General features: G+C 40.5%; 1 protein-coding gene across 1 annotated transcript in view; it reads right to left on the reverse strand.

The window, feature by feature from the left end:
* Nucleotides 1-203: 203 nt before the first annotated feature.
* Nucleotides 204-24,113, reverse strand: part of Ubr1 (ubiquitin protein ligase E3 component n-recognin 1) — a 132,898-nt gene continuing 108,988 nt past the window's right edge. Inside the window, 11 exon segments of the mRNA XM_028878676.2 lie at nt 204-2,707; nt 4,277-4,378; nt 6,231-6,401; nt 8,381-8,458; nt 11,739-11,795; nt 14,433-14,541; nt 16,600-16,733; nt 17,651-17,738; nt 20,606-20,710; nt 20,713-20,755; nt 21,953-22,020. Coding sequence (XP_028734509.1) covers nt 2,566-2,707; nt 4,277-4,378; nt 6,231-6,401; nt 8,381-8,458; nt 11,739-11,795; nt 14,433-14,541; nt 16,600-16,733; nt 17,651-17,738; nt 20,606-20,710; nt 20,713-20,755; nt 21,953-22,020 — 1,097 coding nt within the window. The 3' untranslated portion in view covers nt 204-2,565.

Consider the following 24,113-nt stretch of genomic DNA (forward strand, 5'->3'; position numbering starts at 1 on the left):
TTCAAGGCCAGCCTCAGCTACATCATGAGTTTGAGTCTAGCTTGACTCTGCCTAAAACAAACATGCTGGGCTGACATACTTTTAACTAGAGCTCCTTTCTAGGTAAGATTTTTATACTTCAAACCCAAATCCCCAAACATGAGAAGTCCCTTTTTTCTTTTTAAATATACACATATAAGATATTTTATTTCAAAAAGCACAAGAACATTATACAAGTTTTTAATTTACATTTTTGCAATAAAAGATATCAATATATGCATCATTTGTATAACTTCATCATGAATGGAATTTGAATCAGTGGTATAAACATGTTGCAGTCACTAAATATAGATCATCATCACAGTGAACCAAAATGCATAGTTGTTATGAAATGACAAATGACCACTAAAAGGTGAACTCACAGCCCATACACTAACATAATAAATTAATTATACAGACATATGTTTTTCTTTACTGTATCATTAAAATCCTTGCCAGCCCCTCACCAATAGTAGAAACACACAGAGCTGGAGCCATCCTACTGAACCAATTCTTTCACGTACTACACTAAATAAAGTGACTTGGATGCGTAAGTAAACTTCGTACGCAGACTTGAATCATTTGTCGTGGTCATATCATTAGAAATCCCTTGGGCTGGGCAGCACTGTGACGTACGTTCACCTCCAGTGCAGAAACTTCGCTCTCAGCAAGCAGAACTCAGTGAGGAATCAGGTTCTTTGGCGCTAAGGCTGGCTGGCCAGTGCCAGCTAGTCCGCCTGCAACTCCAGAGCTTAGCTCCAGGTTCACAAATGGAATCTAAGGAGGCTAAAAATAAAGTCTTTATCCTTGCCAAATGGGGGCCAGAAAATGAAGGCAGGAATGAGCATCTTCTGTTGCCTGTTCTAGCCCAGATTTCAGAGCTAAACCATCCCTTCAAAAAATTATATAAAAAAACAAAGGGCAATATTCAAATCACTTAATCACATTGGCAAATTGCACAAGCCAAATACTGAATTTTCTCATCTTCATCTCTCATAATTGCTGTGAACTGTTCATTATAGTTGCATCTGGTTCCTGATTTCTTCTGAATAGTAATTATCCAAGTAGGAAATCATGATTGTGATTCTGGTGCCTGCTCACACCAATCCCTTACTGCAAAATCCACTTTCCCATAAAATGGCAACAAATCTAGCCCCAAATGTGCCTCACTGATCACCCAGCAGAACTGTCTTTTCCTTTCCTGCCTTCACTGAACAGAGACGGTAGAGATACACTTGCACACACACGGCAGTGGCAGCCAAGGGCAAAAGAAGACACAATCTCTCAACACACCCTTCAACTGCTAACATTACCCAATACCACAGAAGCTAAAAGAAGGATCAACTGATCTTCTCTCTGCAGTTAATTCACAAGTTCTTGATATAAAAGGTTAAAACCAAGAACCAAGAAGTCTATGGACAGACTCAAGAGAACTGTATTATTTATAAGCAAGATGGCTCAACCACAGCAGGTTATAACAGGACACAGACCTAATTACAAGGCCTGTTTTCTTGTTTTTTGGCTGTTTCTATCAGTCATAAACTGTAGTTTATGAAAAGGGTTCACAAAGACATCCAATCTAGGCTCTGTCTCAGAAGCCACAGAAGGCTGCAGAACTGGCTTAAATAGGACTGACTGTTCTAAATCCAGCTTACCTGACCACTCACCGGGGCAATTTTCTGATTCTCATTCTACAGAGTTTGCTTCAGAATAGCAAATGTTTTCTGAGAATCAAATAGGATGGGGTCATAAGAGACAAGAGATCTCACTGCGGAAACCTGCCTTTCAAAATGGAACGGGTGACTTGTGGCTCCACAAAGGTACCTGGAGTCAGGGGAGGATAACAGGCTTTTGTAAAAGGAATGCATAAGGAGCATAGTCTCCGAATTCTTCTTGAGGTCTACACTGGAAGGACGCTGTCCATACTTGAACAGCTCACACTCGGCCCATAGACAGACTTAGATCTTTCTGGCGGAAGCCATAGGTGGTACAGGAAGGATATTTCCTTAAATAAGAAAATTGTTTACACTTTAAAACATTTTTCAGTTGAAAGATACTGCACAGATCTGCAGTTCCTCTTTAGACCATCACAGGTGATCAGCATCTTGTCAGAGATCTAATGCAAGCTGAATTACACTCAGGAAAACGCCAAATACGAAAACGCAGGGAAGTTAACCAGACGTAAGAATGTCCACAAGTGCTTGATGTGACTTCATTTACCAGGTGGATGATGAGAGATGAAATGGACAGTTATGAAAGGGAATGAGTTTTCTGGAAATATTAGCAGAAATAGACACTTGGGTGAACAAGCATTTCTTTAGTGTTCTGGAAACAAAACATTAATCTATGTCCTGTTTTTTTCCTTGAAGCTTATGTTTGCTAATTGAAAGCAATATTCCATTAAGGAATATTTTATTAATGTATGTAAATCTAGACATGGATCAAAAGACCCTCCAATACTTCCCCATTCTCAGAAAGTCCTCTGGAATTTTAAATCAGTCTTTATTATTGATGTCACTCATGATTGTCTTGAGGCAGACTTGGAGTTCACAGTAACTGCCAGTTGAATCCAAACAGCATCTGATTAGTCTCCTGGCTCCGAGCAATCTCTTCAATAATGCAGTGCTGCTGCCAGACCAAATGCAGCTTCCGATATCGCTCCCGAGATAAATGAAGTGGGTTTCCCCTCCTTCAAGAGAGAAACAGCGACATCTAAGCTTGAATCAAATAACAGTGATATCTCTATAGTCTTAAGTCAGAATACACTCCCAAGATATTCCTGCAGCTGTAGTGCCAGGACAAGTTTAGTAACACGGCACTTTTCACCACTGATGCTAAGAACTTGGCACATGACTTAGTTAAGGAGGCAGAAATGCACTCTGTGACTATTTGGGAAATTAGGTCATGGGTGGACATGACGAACACAATGAGCCCTCATTTACACACGTGTCTATCTGGTGTCTCTGGGGGTGTCTAACTTGCAGCAGCTCTGGGCTCTTCTGGTGGTTAGCCTGAACGGGGCTCTAAAGGCACTCTGTCCTTGGAATTTACCGAGCTTCAATTTACGGTTTTGCATAGGAGCTTAGTACAAGGCATAACACAAAACCATTAAATTAAAAAAAAAAAACTGCTCAGAAATCTTTTGTTTTATAACCATCCCTATGATTCATCTTGCCAATGCTTAGCAAACATTTTCTTCTTTGCTTATTTTTTTACTTGGGGAAGAGGTGTCTTGTTACAGTGTCCAGGCTGGGTTTGAACTTCCAGCTTCATCCTCCCAAGTAGCTGGGAGGTGTGCATCATTATACCTGGCTTACAAATATTTAAGTAAGTACATTTCTATTCTAGGATTACAGTCTGCAACACTGTACCAGCTAATCCAAAAGCCTGAAGTCTGTGGAGAGCTGTGATGGAGCTAACAGGCATCTCAGCCCCTAGAACATCAAGTGTCCTAGTTCCTTGTCAATGTTCAGTTTGTCATTATTTTAAAAATTCTACATTTTTCTACTTTTCTAGAACATCTCAAGGATATCCTCGATTATTTACTATTTTGTTGCTATTGGTTTTGCTTTTTGAGACAAGCTCTCACTTTGTAGCGCTGGCTGGCCTGGAACTCAGTATTCAGATCCAATTAACCTTAAATTCACAGTATCCACCTATCCTTGCCTCTGGTGTATTAGGATTAAAGGCGACCTCCACCCTGACCAACATTAAGGACTTTTACCACTCAGTAGCTTCTCCCTTAAACTTAAGGACTGGTCAAATGCTGTTTCAATTAAAAAAAAAAAAAATCTCTATATGATCCAATAGATCCCAAGCCCTATGCAGTGAGTCTATTCATTTTGAATGATTATATATATTGATTATATAATGCTGTCCAAGCATGAGGACCTGAGTTCAAGGCCCAGCACCCACATAAAAAGCTAAGTGTGATAATGTGTGACCATAATGCCAGCATTGAGGAGGCAAAGACAGGCGGGTCCCTGGTACTGATCAGCCAGTCAGCCTCCTATAATCAGTGAGTCTGTCTTAAACAACAGGGCCAATCAGGAGTTGGAGAGCTGGCTCAGTGGTTAAGAGTATTCACTGCTGTTGCAGAGGACCTAGGCTCAGTTCTCAGCACCCACATGGCAGCTCACAATTATCAGTAACTCCAGTTTCAGGTTTTTATGTTTAAAGAACTATTACTACACACATACAATAAAGTGAATAAAACATAAGACATCTGATTAAAATCTTCCATTAAAGAAAATCTTACTTTAGCCCAGGGTCTGTTTCTCCATACTCATCTAAGTAAGGGGCTGGGTAAGCACAGCCTCTGGCTTTTCCTTCCACCAGGACCACTCTGCATTCTCGGATTCTGAAGAAAAAAACAAAGGGCAGGAAACACTGTTAGAGACATATGTGCAGACTATAGACAGTGAATCAAAGTTAAACTAAATAAAAGACATGGAGCCAGGAGGTGGTGGCACATGCCTTTAATCCCAGTACTTGGGAGGCAGAGGCAGGCGGATCTCTGTGAGTTCGAGGCCAGCCTGGTCTACAAAGTGAGTTCCAGGACAGGCTCCAAAACTACCCAGAGAAACCCTGTCTTGAAAAAACAAAACAAAACAAAACAAAACCAAACAAACAAAAAAAGACATGGCCAATGTATATTAAAAATTCAATAAAAAGGCAATAGAGCCATGGATGAACACACTAAACTGTGGGGTTTTGTTTTTTTTGTGACAAGGTTTCTCTGTATTGCCCTGGCTGTCCTGGATCTCACTCTGTAGACCAGGCTGACCTTGAACTCAGAGATCCACCTGCCTCTGTCTCTCAAGTGCTGGGATTAAAGGCGTGTGCTACCACTAAACTGTGTTGGTCTGAGTAAAGGGAACAAACACTACTGCTTTTCTTGAGGCAATAGGAAAGGACCCATGGATCTAGAGCAATGGGAAATCAGTAATTCTGGCTGGATCTATTGAAAAAGGAGGCTGTCCTATGTGAGCCACAGGGCCCTGGAGAACTGTGGCTGAGGCTGTTTCTGCCTCAAAGAAGGACAGAGCATCTTCCAGTATACTCCTGTCAACCAGGGAAGTGTTACGAGCTTTTCTGGTTCGAGACAGACTTTAATAGTACTTTGAGGGCATTGGAAAAGCTTACTGCCGGGCGGTAGTGGCACACGCTTTTAATCCCAGCACTCAGGAGGCAGAGCCAGGCGGATCTCTGTGAGTTCAAGGCCAGCCTGGTCTACAGAGCAAGATCCAGGACAGGCACCAAAAAACACAGAGAAACCCTGTCTCGAAAAACAAAACAAAGCAAACCAACAAAAGAGAGAGAGAGAGAAGCTTACTGTAGAGAAATGCTTAAGTACTACAATGAGAAATTATAAAATAAACAGAGTGTGAAATGCACAGTTGGGCTAGGTAGACTTATTCCTGTGGGTTCTAATGAAGCAAGTAGGTGTCTGAGTTGGCCTTCCATGCCACTCTTTTCTCTTGTTTCAAAGGTTGCCTTTAAACAATGATAATATATCTCAGTTAGAAAGACTTTCGGGCTTATATAAACAAACACTGAATTTTACCCAGAGAATGGAAAGAAAAAGCACAGAAATCAACTTTGAATTCATTTCTTCAGGCAATATGTTTCATAAACATTTATCGCTATTGTTCTACTCTGAATCTTTTGTTCAAAGAAGAAAACAGAAACATCCAAAAGACAATCTTGTGCCAGGAGGCACTTGGGAGGCAGGATCTCTGGGAGTTCAAGGCCAGCCTTGTCTATGTATCGAGAACCTGTCTCAAAAATAAAGAAATGGCCAGATGTGCATGCCTGTAGTGCCAGCACTTGGGAGAAAAAGGCAGGCAGATCTACAGGAGTTCCAGGCCAGCCTGGTCTACAAAGCGAGTTCCAGAATAGCCAGAGCTACACAGAGTAACCCTGTCCAGAAAAACCAAAATAGATACATAAATAAGAGAGCCTAAAGTTAATAATTTACACATATTTTATAAGTGTAAGGTTTAAGGCTTCAAGTTTTCCATTATATCTGAATATTACACAGTACTGAAACCATTGATATAAAATCTATACCATTTAAGATTTTTCTAATAATGAAAGAAAAGTAAACAGAATCTTATTTTTTAAAGAACTACTTATTCTACTGGCATATTGACTGGATACATATTTTCAACTAAGATCCTTAGCAAGTTTCCAAATGACTCCATACTCACTTCAGGAAAATGCAGACTCCGGCACCACAATGAAGTGCATGAAAAACGCAAGCTCCAACCTCTTCCCCATTCACTATTTCTTGGCAACAAATGTTCTGAGAACATAGGATGGCCCCACAGAAAAGACAGAGGACAGGATGCTTTCGCTCATCGTCTGCAGACCGAGGACACCTCCAAAGGGAAGGACACATTCAGTGTGTTGGAAAAACAAGAATCAGATCGTATATCTACTTAGCAGTAAAGCATGTTTCCATCACTCACCCTACTCAGCAAAGAGAGCTACTAAAAGACAAAGGATATTTAATTAGATGACTGCTCATTTATATTACTTATAGGGAACTTAAGGGGCTGGGGAAACGGCTCCAGAGAACCTGAGTTCATTCTAACCTCACAACTGCCTGTGATTACAACTCCACAGGATCTGATGACCTCTTCTGGCCTCCATGGACATTTGCATACATGTGACATAAACACACATACACATAAACAATAACTCTTAAAAAAAAAAAAAAAAAAAAAAAACCTTGATTTAACCCCACTTAGAGCAGGCCTATGCCACCAGGGACTCCTGTGCCAGGTGACCAGTCAACACAGCTCCTCGAACCAGGCCTGCCTATGCCACAAACTTCCCAGGAATTTTGTTCTAGAAGTTCAACCTGTAGGGCCTCCTGTACCAAGTGATAGACCCCCTGGGTTCAGTCCTCAGCTCCGGAAAAAAGATTAAAAAAAAAAGATGTAAAATTTAAAAAAACTGTTGATTGATCATGGATACAGATTAATAACAGAGTGTATGTTTAGTATGTGTAAGGCCTTGGGTTTAAGCTCCAGCCCCACAAAACAAACAAAAAAACATAGCAAGAAAATCCATTACTAAATATATAGTCCTGTGAAAAGTTGCTAAAAGTCTCATATTTATACTGAGATTCATTTATAGAATCCAGCCTTCATCTGATGTAACCAAGTTAACAGCTGCTATTGCTGCTTCAATGGTTTAGTCACATGTGTTTACAATGTTGGGGTAATATGACTTCAGAAGTGTGCAATGTTTGAAAAACTGCATTATGTGGTAAGGGTTCAACCACAATCTCTATGCCATTTCTTCAAGGTTGAAATGAGAGTCTATAGCCCAGGCTGGATTCAAACTCAGAATGATCTGCTTGCCTCCAACTGAGTGCTGGGATTAAAGGTGTGCACCACCACACTCAGCTAAATGTGGGCATTCTTTTTAGTATCATTATACTCCTTATTCCCTAACTCATCACAGGAAGATTTGGGGATGTAGCTCCTATTTCTGGGGTGACTTACTTGTGCCAGGAGAGACAATAGGGATCTATCATCCAAAACCTGGGATTTTATGTACAGATTTATCTGGCAGTTTACTGAGGGGCTGGTGAGGATGTGAAGAAATAATATGGCCCATACATTGCTGGTGAGATTGTAAAATGACATAATGTATATAAAAGGGTTTGATACTGAAAAAGTAAAACATGACCTAGCTAAATACCCAAATGAAATGAAAAATGTACGTTCATTCAGACTTGTACATGAATGTTTATAGTAACATTATTCATAATACTTAAAAGGAAGACACAACTCCATCATAAACAAGTATCCATTAATGGAAGAAGACAAAAACATACTGAATGAAAGAAAACATAGATTCTTTTTCTAAGTGATGTATCCACAGCTAAATTCCTAGAAACAGAAAGCAGATTATCAGTGATGAGGAAACGGAAGACCAGGGGCATGTAAAGGATTAGGGTTACAAATCCTTTGGAGTGGCGAAAAGTTTGGCACTAGAGAGGTAGTAAGTAGTACACCGTGCAATAGTTGTGCAACACTGTGAATGATAAATTGTGGGAATACAACAGTCACTTCTTAAACAAGTAAGCTGCACCAGAAACACATGTGCATATGTGTGGGGCTCAGAAGACAACTTGAAGGAGACTGTTCTCTCCCACTTCATGTGTGTCCCAAAGCCCAAACAGTCAACAGTCTTGGTGGCAAGCACCCTTACCAGCTGAACCATCTCACTAGCCCCTTATTGGGTACAAGTTAAGTTCACAGGTTATAGGGTAGACCTAATGAAAGCTCAGAAAAAGATACTGCGATCTCTTGTTCTTGCACACCGCCCCATCTTTTTTACTTACCTAAAATGAGAAGCTTGATTTAGAAGACAGCTGTAGTCATCAGGAAGCTCTATCAAACTATTTCTTTTTCTAGGGTACCTAAGAAGCATAGTTTAAAAGGCAGTTATATATTTGAGTGAACAGATTAAAGCTGAAGAATGCTTCTGGGCAAATATAAATGTGTATTTCCTTATCTAAAAACTAGAGTTGAATACATTCCAACCATAGGAACATAAAGGAAAAATAAAGAATAGGAACATTAAATGAACTCAGTTAAGACTCAAACAGTTTTAAGAGATGTTAAATATAAGTATCAGGGAGCTGGGCATAGTGGTGCACAACTTAACCCAAGCACTCAGGAGGCAAAGACAGGCAGGTCTCTGAGTTCAAGGCCAGCCAGATCTACAAGGTAATTGTGTGTGTGTGTGTGTGTGTGTGTGTGTGTGTGTGTGTGTGTGTGTGAAGGAAACTCCCAAAACTCTTGGAGACTAAATGAGATACTGAAGTTAAACAAGATATGCTTAGCACTTGATATATTGTGGTAAATGTTAGCACTCCTTCCCTTTATGTTAGAGACGGCAAAAGACTTATGTAGCCTAAGGAGGGTCATCTGAATAACATGGGACTATTTCCCTAGACGCTAATCAATTTACATTTTATAATATTTTAAAAATATTTTTAAAACTTTTTTTTTTTTTTTTTGGTTTTTCAAGACAGGGTTTCTCTGTGTAGCTCTGGAGCCTGTCCTGGAAATTGCTCTGTAGCCCAGGCTGGCCTCGAACTCACAGAGATCCGCCTGCCTCTGCCTCCCGAAGGCTGGGATTAAAGGCGTGCACCACCACTGCCATTAAAACATTTTTTTTTTTTTATGTATATGGGTGCTTTGCCTACATCTATGTCTGAACACCATGTGCATGCCTGCTGCCCAACTTGGTCAGAAGAGAGCATCAGATCTCCTGGAACTAGAGTTATAGATGGTTGTGAGCTGTCATGAGGGTGCTGGGAATCTAACTCAGGTCTTCTAGAACAGCAGCTGGTACTCTTAACTTCTGAGTCATCCCTCATATTCCCCCCCGCCCTCAGTTTTTTTGAGACAGGGTTTCTCTGTATAGCTTTGCGCCTTTCCTGGATCTCACTTGGTAGCCCAGGCTGGCCTCGAACTCACAAAGATCCGCACAAAGATCCGCCTGGCTCTGCCTCCCGAGTGCTGGGATTAAAGGCGTGCATTACTCACCCAGCCCCTCATTTTATAATTGTTGACTAAGCTAAAAAAAATCTTTCTCTAAGACTGAGGAATCTTCTCATCAGGCACGGTGGCACATGCCTGTAACAGGAAACTGACGCAAGAGGATTTTCAGTTTGAGGCCAACCTGGGCCATGTGCTCCATGACAGTTCTAGGCTAGCTGGGTTACACAGTAAGACATAGTCTCAAAAACAATCTTTTCCTTTTAGTTTTCTAAAGATGGGGTCCCATTCTGTAGCTCAGGTTGGTCTCAAACTCAATGTGTAGCCCAGGCTCGCCTCAAATAAATGACAATCCTGTCTCTGCCTCCCAAGGGTTAAGATTACAGGCACAAGTCATCATCATCATGCCCAGTCTCCTCTTTAAGGAATTAATAATATATTCTATATATCATATCTTATGCTATACTGTTTTGACTTTTATGTATATAACTAGATTGAGAGTTACTCATAACCAAAGACAGTATATATGGATTATCTCTTAAGTTTCTCAGAATATTTCAGTACCCTGCTATAAAAAGATATTTAAAAGGCACATCATGACATGAAATAAAGAAAAAACTGGTCTGGCAGTGGTGGTGCACGTCTTTAATCCCAGCACTCAGGAGGCAGAGGTAGATGGACCTGCCTCTGAGGGAAATGCAGATTTAGATAGAATCACAACTGAAAAGAGAAGAGGGCTGACGAAGCTTCTTGTCCATTTTCAGACAATATCATCTCATTATGCAGCCCAGTCTGTCCTGCAACTCATAACCCTCCACCTCAGCCTCTTGAGTACTGTATCATAGGTATGTGCTATCATGTGTAGCTTAAAGAAGTTTCTTGAAGCCAGGTGTTGGTTGCAGACGCCTTTAATCCCAGCACTCAGGAGGCAGAGGCAGGCAGATCTCTGTGAGTTCCAGGCCAGCCTGGTCTACAAAGTGAGTTCCAGGACAGCCAGGACTATTTCACAGAGAAACTCTGTCTCATTAAATAAATAAATAAACAAACAAATAAATATATAAATGGAGTTTCTCAGGCTGGAGAGATGGCTCAGAGGTTAGGAGAATGGCTGTTCTTCCAGAGGATCTGGGTTCAATTTCCAGCACCTATATAATGGTTTGTAACCATCTCTAACTCTAATTTCAGGAGATAAAACACCCTCTTCTGGCATCTACGGGCACCAGGTATGCACTTGATGAACAGGCATACATACAGACAAAACATAGAATACAGTAATAAAGTATATATAAAATATAAAATAGTATATATATAATAAAGTATATATAATATAAAATAAAGTATGTATATACTTTATATAAAATAAAGTGTGTGTGTATATATATACATATACATATACATACATACACATATATACATATACATACATACATATATACATATACATATATATATATATACACACATACGTATATAGTTTTGTTTTTTGAGACAGAGTTTCTATGTAGCTTTGTGTCTTTCCTGGAATTCATTCTGGAGTCCAGGCTAGCCTCGAACTCAACAGAGATGCACCTGCCAAGTGTGTGTGTGTGTGTGTGTGTGTGTGTGTGTGTATAACGTTTCTCTACAGACACTGGTGTCACGCACCTTTGATCCCAGCACTCAGGAGGCAGAAGCAGAAGGATCTCTGTGAGTTCAAGGCCAGTCTGGTTGCAGAGTGAGTTCCAGGACAGCCAGGGCTACACAGAGAAACCCTGTCTGGAAAAAAAGAACAAAAAACAAAACAAGCTTCTCTTTTTTGAGGCATTTGTGGGGTCTAGTTATAAGTGGGGAGAAGCCTGGTCAGCTCTAGTCTATCTTCATCCTCAAGGGAGGCCTAGTTTACGTCAGCAGTGTAAACCACCGTCTCTAGTGCACTGGCAGCTCCCACACCAGCACCTTCGCCTTCTGACAGGCAAGTACCAGTGTAAGGAAGAGTCCTCCAGGAGAGCTGTGGCTTCGGACAATTTAGGAAGGGAAGGACAGCCATTCCAAGAAAAAGCAGTTCAGGAAGAACCTGATGTCTGGCAAAGACCAACAGATACACTGGAACAATGAACTGAGAATGAAGGGACAGACCAGAAATTAAGGCAAACCAACCAAGCACTTTAGAAACACAGCTAGGATGTAGCACAAGGTTTAAATAGTAAAACCAACCTGACCACAGCACTTTTCTGCTTCAAAGAGTTAAGTAAGGCAGGATCTGCACACCACCTGTAAGTGAAGCCAAGAGTAAAGGGGGATCACCACAGGATAACCACAAGATTGTCACAGGCTTATCGAGATTTACAGCAACTGTTCTCTCCAATTCTGTCTTTTCATGTTCCCTCTCTGTCTTTAAGTTTACATCATATCCCTTTTCTCTCCCCCCACATCCTCATTCCCCCTTCTAAATTCCTTTTCAAGGGCTTTGTCAATTACAGTCTTTAGAACAGAAACCATCTACAAATTTAAATGAGAGAATTTAATACTAGGAAGTAGCAATACACATGACAGGGACTCAGCCTATAGCTTGGTGTGGTGTACTTGCCTAGTTCAAGGTCCTAGATTCAATCCTCAGCCTAGAGAAGAGGTGGGAGGGTAACTGGTGTAAGGGCTAAGAAGGCAACCCTGAGACAAGAAGGCAAGTAAACCTTAAATGCTGCCCATGCTGGAGGAGTGGGGGAAAGTGGGCATCACTGCTGCCCTGGGCAGGGTCACAGGGGGTAATAGGATCACAGCAGGCTTTTCTGGAGGCAACTGGAGCCACACAACAGGACACTACTGAAGATGCCCCAAAAGGCATAACTTCCTTCTTCTTCCTTATTTCCAACACCCTGCTGGTGCCTCCTACTGGCTAACCTGCACTGGTTGAGGCCAGCTGACAAACACTGGGAGATGCAGCCTGCAGAGCTCTACAGAGCAGGGCGGACAGAAGGCAAGCAGGGTCAGGAACAGCACAAATGGTAGGGGCTTTCTATTTTAAAGAATGTTTAATATTTAAAGTAAAATAGCATAGCCAAAATTTACTTCCAGGAATAGAAAAGTAAAATTTGTAAAATCTTTTGTGATTGTACTAAAAAAAAAAAAAAAAGTGACATTAATCCTAAAATCAATTCATTTTGATTGCATGGAAGATCAGAATGCCCATGAGAAATTAGGAAGCAAAGCCAAAACCTGACACAGAGAACCTAGGGCATGAGACCAGCATTCTCCCAGTTCCGACCTGGGCACGAGGAAGAAAAAGACAAGTAAGGAGGATAAAGAAAATCATGGGAGAGTGAGTTAAGAGTACATGGTGAAACTGATTCTGAACATGTGCAGGCAGAAAGGGTGGGGAGAGTGGGGGCTGGGGCATGACAGTAAACAAGAGGTCCAGGATCAGATGTAGCAGAAAGTCTTTCTGAAGGGAGGTGTGGACATTTCAGTGCTAGTCTCTGCTCTACAGATAGCATTCTTCTGGCATGCGCTCTACCACATTCTCTACAGTTTCTATATAGTTCCAGTGTGGACTTTTTCTTTTAGTCAAAGTCTCATGCACTGAGAGCTGGATTCAAACTTGCTACATGATCAAAGATGACCTTCTGACTCTCTTGCCTCTACCTCTAAAGTTTTGGGAATATAGGTGTGTGCTGTGCCACCATGCTTGGCTTATACAGTGCTTGGGCCTGAACAGAGGACTTTGTGCATGCTAGGCCAGACCTCTACAAATTGCACAATACCACAAGCTCAAGTTTGAGCTCCTTGATTTTTTTTTTTTTTTTTTTTTTTTTTTTTTTTTTTTTTTTGAGGTGGGCACACTGTGTAGCCTTGGATGGCCAGAAACTCACAGAGATCCACCTGCCTCTTCCTCCCAAGTGCACCATGCCCAGCATCTTTTGATTCTTAATTAGGATTCTACCTACTAGCACATCACACTCCCTACCTTGTTTTAAGATTGGAATGAAACACCAACTGTGCAGAAAACAAAATGCAGCCGTGGAAGAGAAAGCAGGACTCCCACCTGCTCAGAGGCTGGCCTAAACCTACTCCTTAAGCATGTGGATTAAGAATTTATGTACTTTCGGGGGCTGGAGAGATGGCTCAGTGGTTAAGAGCACTGACTGCTCTTCTAGAGGACCTGGGTTTAGTTCCCAGCACCCACATGGCAGCTTACAACTGTCTGTAATTCCAAGACCTGACACCTTCACACAGACACACATGCAGGCAAAACACCAATGCACACAAAATAAAAATGAATTAAAAAAAAAAAAAATTTCTGTACTTTCCTACATCTGCAGTCAATGCTAATAAACTGAGGGGTGCAGTAAATAATTGTAATTTAAAATTTTTCAAATTAAAAGAGAGGCACTGTGGTCACCATTTGTAATTCCAGCATTTGGAAGACAGATGCAAGAGAATCAGGAGTGCAAGGCCATCCTCAGCTACATAGTAAGTCTTAGACCAACCTGGGCTATATTAGACCCTGTCTCAAAAACATAAAAATAACCATTTCAAATTGAGCCCCGGAGAAATCTGAGGAAGAACAGAGTTTGAAGTCAACACAGCAAAACCCTATCTCAAAAACCAATCAAGCTGGGCGGTGGTGACCCACGCCTTTAATCCCAGCACTCGGGAGGCAGAGGCAGGCGGATCTCTGTGAGTTTGAGGCCAGCCTGGTCTACAAAGTGAGTTCCAGGAAAGGCGCAAAGCTACACAGAGAACCCTGTCTCAAAAAGCAAAACAAAACAGAAACAAACAAACAAACAAAAAAAAAAAACCAAAACAAAACAAAAAACCTCCCCCCCCCAAAACCAATCAAAAACAAAAATAAGCATAAAATATTTTCAAACGAGATAGAAAGCCATCAGTCACATTCACTCCCATAAGTACCTCTGCAGTAAGGGCTTTATGGTATCCCAATATTCCTGGAAAAGCAGGAATAAGTTTGTGGGTAAAGATAGATAGCTACAGAGTGCACTGTACTCTCCTTCAGCAGAATCTGCAAGAAAATAACAAGATAGATTTAATAAGCACAGTATGCTGATCGACTCAGTGTTAAAGGAACCCCCTCATTGTTTACACTCATTTCTATCATCTGCTCTATGAAACAGCGGGTGGCAAATAAGCCACAGCGATTCTTTTACAGCACAATCTGAGTCACCCTGATCAGATGGCTCCTATGACTAACCGCTACACTTAGTATACAATACAAAGTCTTTTCTTTTTCTGGGGTGGTGGGGGAGATGGGCAGTACTTTGCTGAGGATAGAACCCAGTGAATGGGGACGTGCTGTACCACTGAGCTACACCCTAGATCACAAAGCTTTTAGTGTGGTTTGAAGACCCAGGTGAAAGACATATATCTGGCTACCTCCTGGACCTCCCAGCCTACTAGGCTTCCAGCCAGAATCATATCTTCACTGTTCTCTTACTCTGCCAAACTTCTTTTACATTGATTTTCTCTTAAGTAGAAACATTCTTCAACTCTCTATCGAGCTCAGTCCTATATATGCAACTCTTGGTTTAATGTCTCCTTGGAGAAAGTCTTCCTTCGACTACCTATGTCCAAGAGTTCTGATCCTGGCCATGATCAGCTCTACTTTTCTTTGCAGGACTCATCCCATTTGGTATTATATCATACATATTTATGCTTCTCTATATTTGGCTCCATGCATAATGAAAGAAAATACTTTATTTTCTATGGCAACTATTGGGTAAGTACATGAACTTTTTGTGCATGCAAGAAAGAGATCTGTACTGGAAATTACTTGGAGAGTAATTGGAGAGTTACAGAGAACCTTAACAAAGCTTGCTCACACCTCATCTATTAAAGAGTTCAAGATAAAGAGCTAACAACTAGTAAAGGCAACGTTACCAATGTATTCTCTAAGGACAAAATAATTCTTTGGACAATTTTAAAATCAAACAAATATTCTGACTCTCACCAACAGAATATAGTAAGGAAGACTTCTCTACTTTCGTCTAGATTTAGGAATGAGTAAATGAAAAAGAAAGTGATGCTGTCAGTAAACACACATGGTTTTTGTTGTTCAGAAGACCTTTTTGATCACTATTTTAATTCTTAAATATAGCTATATGTCCAAAATCCAAATAAAAGTATACAATAAAATCATCTTCTTGCCTGGACAGTTCTTTTCCATAAAGGTAACAAATATCTCTAATTTTCTGTATATCCTATCAGTTATATTCTCTATAAAGGTATTTTATTTTATTTTTGAGAAAACATCTCACTAGTGTTAGGATGCCTGGAACCAGGCAGCCTTCAAACTAATAGAAATCTGCCTGCCTCTGCCTTCCCAGTGCTGAGATTAAAGTGTGTGACATCACATTCGGCTTGCCCATAGGTATTTTTTAAAAAATTATGTGCAGCCCATGTATGTTCACAAGCCTTGCTTTCATGTGGAGGCAGAGGACAACTTCCAGGAGTTCTTTCTTTCTACCTTGTTTTGTTGTTGTTGTTTCCAAGCAGGGTTTCTCTGTGTTGTTTTGGTGCCTGTCCTGGATCTCACTCTGTAGCCGAGGCTGGCCTCGAACTCACAGAGATCCGCCTGGCTCTGCCTCCCGAGTGCTGGAATTAAAGGCGTGCGCCACCACCGCCTGGGTTTCTACCTTGTTAAAGCTAGATCTGTCATTTCTGCTGCTATACTGGGAACGACAAGCTAGCTGACCCATAAACTTCAGGGTGATTCTCCTCTGTCTGCTTCTGTTTCTTCATAGAAGTATTGGGATTACAATTGCTTGCTACTGCATCTGGTTTTTAAAATCTTATTTACTTTTTACATTTATTTATTATTCGGGGAGTGGGGATGGGTCATGTGCCTGGCACATTCAGGTATTTTAATAACTCAAGGACTTTATACATACACAGGAACCAAGAGCAGGATTTGCAGGACATGAAACCAAGCTGGATTGTGGCCTCACTATCAAGAACACATGGGCAGGGCAGGAGTGGTGCCGCCTGCTCTGTCTGTCTTCTTCTGAAGACAGACCAGTGAAGACAAGCCTCCATCCCTGCTCTGAGTTTAGCTCTTACTTACTGGCAAACAGTTCTTCGGGTGGGGTCACCCCAAGTAAGTAGTGGAAAAACAATGCAGCACAGCGAAGATAAGGGGTGATGCCATTCTTCAGCGAGACCCACAGATACCAGCCAGGAACGCCACAGCCAACGAGGCTAGGACACAATAAATCCACAACAGAACATTTACCAGATTTTAAATACAACCCCTGCTAAAATCACATTCAGTTAATGATTTAATTTCTAAGCATTTTTTTAAAAAAGTATTTAGTATACATTTTCTAAAGGGAACAACAACTTTTACAATCTTTTTCATCGGGTAGGGTTTTTCTTTCCCTTTTTTTTCCCCCCTGTTTTGGCAATGCTAGGCATTGAAACCAGAACTCTATGAACATCATTAGGCAAACACTCTGCCAAGGGCTAAGCACCCAGCCTCTGAAAGCAGATCATTCCTCTCTTTTTTCTTAGGTGAAGATAAAAACAAAGCAAAACAAAAACAAAAAGTTAATTAAAAAAAAAAGCATTTTACAGTATCTAGACTCTCACAAGATACTCCCTGCAATGTAAAGCTTTCATTTTCTCTCCATTATTACTGAGGGATAAAAAAATGAGTATGTTCCTAGTGCCTATATTAAAACTGACAGATGATCTGTAGGGTAACGAAACCATTGCATGTAATACTGCAATGGTACAATTCAAAGTGTGAGTCCTAATGTAAACTATGGACTTCAAGGCACCTTATTTTCGACTTTTATTTAAATTCTCAACACTGCCGACTGTTAAACTGCTGTCATTCTTGCCTGTGTTCCAAGAATAATAGCTCAAAAGTGAAAATGTTGTCAACCTCACCAGTCTCAAATACAACAAACAATTCTATCTACTACCTTTCACTTCAAGGTAAAAATTGAAGTAGATTTTCTTTACTATAAGCCTATCCTATAAATAAAACCACAAACTAAAAGGCCTTATCTGATTTTAAAACAAGAAAATGGCTGCCCTGACAAACTCCTGAACAAAGATCCGGACTCACCAAAGGGACACCTAGGCAGACTGGCCAGTGGACAGCTACTCACCCATCCGTGTACTGTGAAACTTCTGCAAAGAACGCAGATGCACACCGAGCCTCCTCATTGTCCTCTTCACCCCGAGCAAGGGAGAACCCTGAGAGAGATTTACAGGGCAGATTCAAGAATCTGCTCTCTATTTTGCCTGTTTTAACCTCAAGTTCATGATTCCAGAACACCCTGCAACTGCTTCACCCTTTCCATTCACCCCATAGCTTCAGTCTTACTGTACAGACAAGTGGAGATAAAAATGCCGACCTTGCAGTTTCCTATAACAGATTGTTATGGTACATCTGAACAGTGTATTGTTTACATATTGCTTGTGTATTAATGCATTTGAAAGGTCATAAAGTTACTCTGAGAGTAACTTTACTGACATCATATTGCTAGTTCTTTTCATTTTCCAAATAAAATCTGCAGATGCACTTTATCTTTAAAAGTTGTCGACAGGGTTGGTAAGATGGCTCAGTAGGCAAAAGTGCTTTCGACCTAGTCTGACAGCTGAAGTTCAATACCCAGCACCCACACAGTAGGAGAGAACCGACCTCCATACGTGTATGATGGCATGCAGGCATCCCTTCCTCCACAAATAAATATATGAATACAATCTGTTTAAATTGGAAATTAAGTTTGCATTGACAGTAGGAGAGCTCATCAATCTTCCAGAGGACCTGAATTCAGTTTCCAGCCAGCCACTTCAGATGACCCACAACTTCCTGTACTACAGCCCCAGAGGATCTGATGCCTCTGGCCTATGCAGGCACCTGCATTCAGTACGCAAACCCACATGCAGATACACATTACATTATTAAAAATGAATCTTTGAAAAGTTTATGCAGAGAGGCAAAAATCTTAGAAGAGCCAGTTCAGTATTGAAAGAGTAGAATAGGGCTGGAAGTCTAACCTCACCTGACTCAAGACTATATACAAAGTTTACATTAAGGTCCATTCATGATGTTCTACATCCCATGGGTTTGGAGAAGTATATATACATATATTATACAGATTAGCATCACTGTCTCTGTGCTTTTCCTCACTCATGGAAATCACATTAACCCCAGTTTTGCCTTCTCTAGAATGCCCTAGAGTTGGGCCCATAAAATATCTTTCACACTGGCTTGTTTCACTTTGTATATACATATATGCATTTTCAGGACTGGATAGTTCACTTCTTTATAGAACTGAATCATATTCCATTGTCAAGATGTACCACAAATTATTGATCAATTGTGCAGTGGCTACACTGGTTGCTTCCAAGTTTTCCCTATCAGCAGATGGTAAAAGTATATTTAGTTTTTGTTGACTGCTGTTTCCCTCTGTCCCTCCCTCCCTCCCTCCCTCCCTCCCCTTTCTCTCCCCCCCCTCTCCAAAAATGAACCACATGCATGCAGTGCCATGGTGGTCAGAAGAGGGAGTCGAATCCCCTAGAACTGGAATGACAGACAGTTGTAAGCTGCCACATGGGTGCTGAGAAGAATCTGGGTCCTCTGGAAGAGCAGCCAGTGGTATTGACCACTGAGCTATCTTTCCAATTTCCTCTAACATGATTTTTTAAAAAAAACGTGCATTTTCTTTAAATTACCTGAATTTTCAGTAAATCTTATTGGTCACTGTTATCCAGAACCAGTCTTCGTTTATTTATTTAATATTTGTTTGTTTTTACATGTACACGTGATATACGGCATGTATGTGTGTGTTTACATGCACTTGCACGTGCATGTTCACGTATGTATCTACCAGGAAGCCCAAAGCTGATATTCAATGTCTTCCTTGATCATGTTCCACTTTATTTTTTGAGGCAGGGTTCCTCACCAAAGCTGGAGCTTGCCAGTTCCAGCTAGTCTAGCTAGTCCATTGGTTCCACGGACCCTTGTCTCTGGTTCTGTGTGGGTTCCGGCCCTCATGCTTGCACAGAAGTACTTCATCCACTGAGCCCTCTCCAGTACATCATTTGCTATTAATGACTTGACTCTTAAAGGACACTTATGAGTTGATGTTACATTATATCCATGTAACTCGAGTCATGATTCAAAAAGCATTTAATGAGTACTTATCGGGAAGAACAAAGGTTGCCAGATACTTGAGGTTAAGAGGAGTGTTTTAAAATGTGATTGTTCTCTGTAATCAGGAAACACAGGTGAGGAAGGAGGACTGGAAAGGAAGGAGAAGTGGGGTAATGTGGCATGAATCCTAATTGGTCTTAATAATAAAAAACCCAGAGTCAGATATTGGGGTAAATGCTGAATGATCAGAGAGACAAAAGAGCAACCCACAGCCACCTCTTACCTCCTCAACTCCTCAGCCTGAAAGGGCCAAGCTCCTGTCTCCTCCCGCCTTAGTCCTCTTTCTGCCCAGCCATATCACTTCCTGCCTCCACCTCCCTAGTGCTGGGATTAAAGGTGTGTGCCACCACTACCTGGCCTCTAGTGGCTAACTAGTGGCTGGCTTTGCCCTCTGATCTTCAGGCAAACTTTGTTAGAACATATAGAAAATATCACCACAGGGTAAGGAGTGAAATTAGCTATAAATAACTATGAAATAAAGTAACCCATAGCAATGCTATAAGGTAAGCAATGTACTATCATTGTAGCTGAAAGAATGGGTTCCTGGAAGCCTTGCTGAAAGGCAGAACCTGTATGGGTAGGAATAAACTTGGAGAGACTTTGACAAGGAGGAATTTGGAAGAAAAGGAGAGAAACAGGTCTTAACAGTCCTCCCACATATCTGGAGATTAGTTGGAAATTAGGCAATCAAGTATCTTAAGCTAATTATAATTAGCCTTTTTCATAGCTTATTCTGCCTTTACCTGTTTAAGTAACATTTGGTAAGAAATACATGAAAAAATAACACGACATAACATGGGACTTAGAAATACATACTATGTTTAACACAAGCATCATTCACTGTCAAAAAAGCATGGGCAAATATTACTTCCAGTCAAACTAACTGAGATGGGAGCTTTACCTGTGTCTACTGTAAGAAGTATCTGAAGCATATGTGCCATGGTGATCAAATGGAAGAGATAAAGGTGATGATAGGAAGAACTAACTGACGAAGGCTGCAGGTCAACGGTTCATCCCAATACAAGGACGGGAATGCTAACACAGCAGCTACCTGCGAAAGGAAAAAGGACATCGACAGGACACCAGTGAAAGGCCAAGACAAGCTGACCTAACTGAATGTACAGGGTACCAAATGATGCAGGGCTTTTTTAATAACCATCAGACTTTTCCTAGTTATATTCGACAGAATATCTAAGACTATACTTATAATGTACCATTAGGGGCAGGCAAACACCAGCACCAAACCAGTTATCCTTTGCTGAGTCTACTTACTGTAGGCCTAGATAGTTGTTCTCTCCCTGTGGTTCTGAAGACTCCTTGTTACAAACACTTGGATGCTCTTAAAAAACACTGACATACAGGCTTCATCCCAATCCAACAAAATCAGACTCTGAGCAAGGTCCAATTGTTAGGATTCCTTTTTTTTTTTTTTTTTTTTTTTTTGGTTTTTTGAGTCAGAGTTTCTCTGTGTAGCTTTGAAGCCTGTCCTGGATCTCCCTCTGTAGACCAAGCTGGCCTTGAACTCACAGAGATCCGCCTGGCTCAGCCTCCCAAGTGCTGGGATTAAAGATGTGTGCCACCACTGCTGGCTGATAAGATTCTTTTTAAGACACCCCAGGGGATCCCAGAAGAGAGTCTGGGGGACAGCTACTGAATACAGGCTTAGATTATAAAGTATAAATGGGGGATGGGGATTGGTTAACCCAATACCCACACAATCCAGTTTTTCAACCTTACCACTATTTTCTTCACTGGGCCAGATTTAAGAGTAAGATTATTGCAAGGATAGGAAAATTCTGCATAAAACTCACAAGAGTTGCTACCTGTCCACTGGTGTTTTAAGGAAGCCCACATGCACTTAGAACCAGTCTTTATCACTAAATAGCTAATGATTATATTTAATGTATAGCTTACATGATAGTATATTGCATATGATATAAACAAGCTGGAAAAAAGGAGTGGCAATGAGCCATAACAGAATTAGAAAAAGTTTATTTGTACATAATATTAACAAATATAACCAACTATAAAACCAATTACAAATTAAAAAAGAAATGTGCTTTCATTAAAAAAAAATAATTTTGATACCTTGGTGAAATCAGTAAGTATTTCTAAAAAGAAAGGATACGACTAAAAACAGCTTGAACATCAAAATTTTATTATTGTGAACAGAAAGCATGAATTTAAATAAGAAAAAACAAGAAATCATAAACTTGATGACTTCAAAATCATTTTACTGAATACTTACCAAGACATGAAATAGATCTACAGATAGAAGGCATGGTGTATCTTCTGATTGCAGGTTAGGAAGAACAACTAAAATGAAAGTTAATATAATTTAGTCAGTAAGGCAGCAATGTACTTGAATAAAATGCAGATTAGAAGCATTAAATGAAAATAAAATGGGGTTAAAGAACAAAGAAACTAGTATTGCACACTTTTAAGATATGGCTGTCATAATAAAAAGGAAACCGAACAGAGTAAAAGACTATCAGAAAGTCTTGTATATAGCTTAAGAGTTGAAAGATATGATTTAGGAGGAAGCAGGGTGGTGACAGCACACACCTTTAATAAACAAATTAATTAATAAATAAAATAAGATTTAGAAGGAAAACTTGAAATAGCTCAAGAAATATTTGTTGGAAACAACAGTGCATGCTTACCACATGTAAGGCCCAGATTCACTCCCTACCAGCCCTAGCCTGTTGTGGGATGTCTTTCTGTACACTGTGAATATATGTTGTTCCCACTGGTTAATAAAGAAGCTGCTTTGGCCTATGGTAAGGCACCTTAGAGGCAGGCAGGAAATCCAAGCAGAGATACAGGAAAGAAACAGGCAGGAAGGGGAAACGCCAGCCCACCGCTCAAGGAGCAACAAGATGCCAGCAGACTGGTAACGCCACGGCCATGTGGCAACACAGATGAATAGAAATGGGTTAATTTAAGATGAAAGTGCTATCTAGCAAGAAGCCTGAGCCACAGGCCATACAGTTTGTATTTAATATAAGCCTCTGTGTGTTTACTTGGGACCAAGTGGCTTCAGGACCAGGTGGGACACAGGAAAACTTCCGACTACACTAGCCTCCCAATTCTGAAATGTTAAATGACTAAGACTTGGCTTGTGTGCCTGTGATTGAAGCCAGTGCCTTGTCCATGCTATGCCAGAGCTGTGCTCCTGACCTACCTCAGAAGAACAGTTTTTATAACAACATTCTATCACTGGTCCACCACCTGAACACTGTTAAATGTTCTGTGATATATAGTAAGTGAACAGATTTGTGATGGTGAAGAGGGAGAGCTTGCAAAGGAAACGAGGACACAGACAACCTTACTGGGGGCTGGAGAGATGGCTCAGTGGTTAAGAGCACTGGCTGTTCCTCCAGAGGACCTGGGTTCAATTCCCAGCAACTACATGGTAGCTCACAACTACCTGTACCTCCAGTTCCAGGGAATCTGACACCTTCACACAGACATACGAGCAGGCAAAACACCAACGTGCATTAAAAACCAACAAATAAATAAATAAGAAAGATTAAAAAAAAAAAAGAAGAAGAAGCAAAATCCATTAACAAAAAGGAAACAAAACCTTCCTGGTACAGAATTAGATAACAGATTATATGGACTGTTGATTGGGAGGAAGTATAGACAATCTGAATGTGATACATTTTTATGAAAATATCTCTTACACCCAAAAGATACTGGAACTTCAACTGGACCTCACAACCGAGTTGATGCTATACCTTGGATTCACTTAGGACTTGGCTTAATACCTTGCCTGTTAATTTAACCTGCCTTTAAGAGAACAATGTAACAACCAACCTTAAGTGCCTTGGATTTCCCCAATATTCATCTTTTACAATCAAAACTAATGCATTATGTAACTTCTATGCCCCTGACACAGAGAGCAATACAAGTGTGTAAATATGTGTGTTATGGTAATCATTTGAAAACAGCAAACAGGTTGAAAGTGACCTTATATAACAAATATCTACCATATATGTTGGAAATAGCATATGGATATTGCTTAATAACACAATGTTTGTAGTACTGAGTGCTTTGGGGTCATTTGGAATCAGTTGGGGAAAATATCCCTTATAAAATGCTGTTAAAGATGTAAAGTATCCCTTATTCCTTTCCCTATGCAATGTTTTCTGTGCTGTTCTACAAATACAGAACAAAGCACTTTAATAGGAACAAGACACATAGAAAGAGAGACAGACATTAGGTAGGTATAGACAGACAAGTCAGAAACCATAAACTATAGATAAATGGAACACACAGGGAAAGAAGTGGAGAATTCAAACTTGGACTTGCTTTTGGTTAAATTAATCCTGGGGAACTGCTGAATTTCCTTTCTTTGTGTAACAATGGCACGTTTTGGTGCCATCCAAAGCTATCTTTAAAAGTGT

The sequence above is a fragment of the Peromyscus leucopus genome, chromosome 4, assembly GCF_004664715.2.
Source record: "Peromyscus leucopus breed LL Stock chromosome 4, UCI_PerLeu_2.1, whole genome shotgun sequence".
Lineage (NCBI taxonomy): Eukaryota > Metazoa > Chordata > Mammalia > Rodentia > Cricetidae > Peromyscus > Peromyscus leucopus.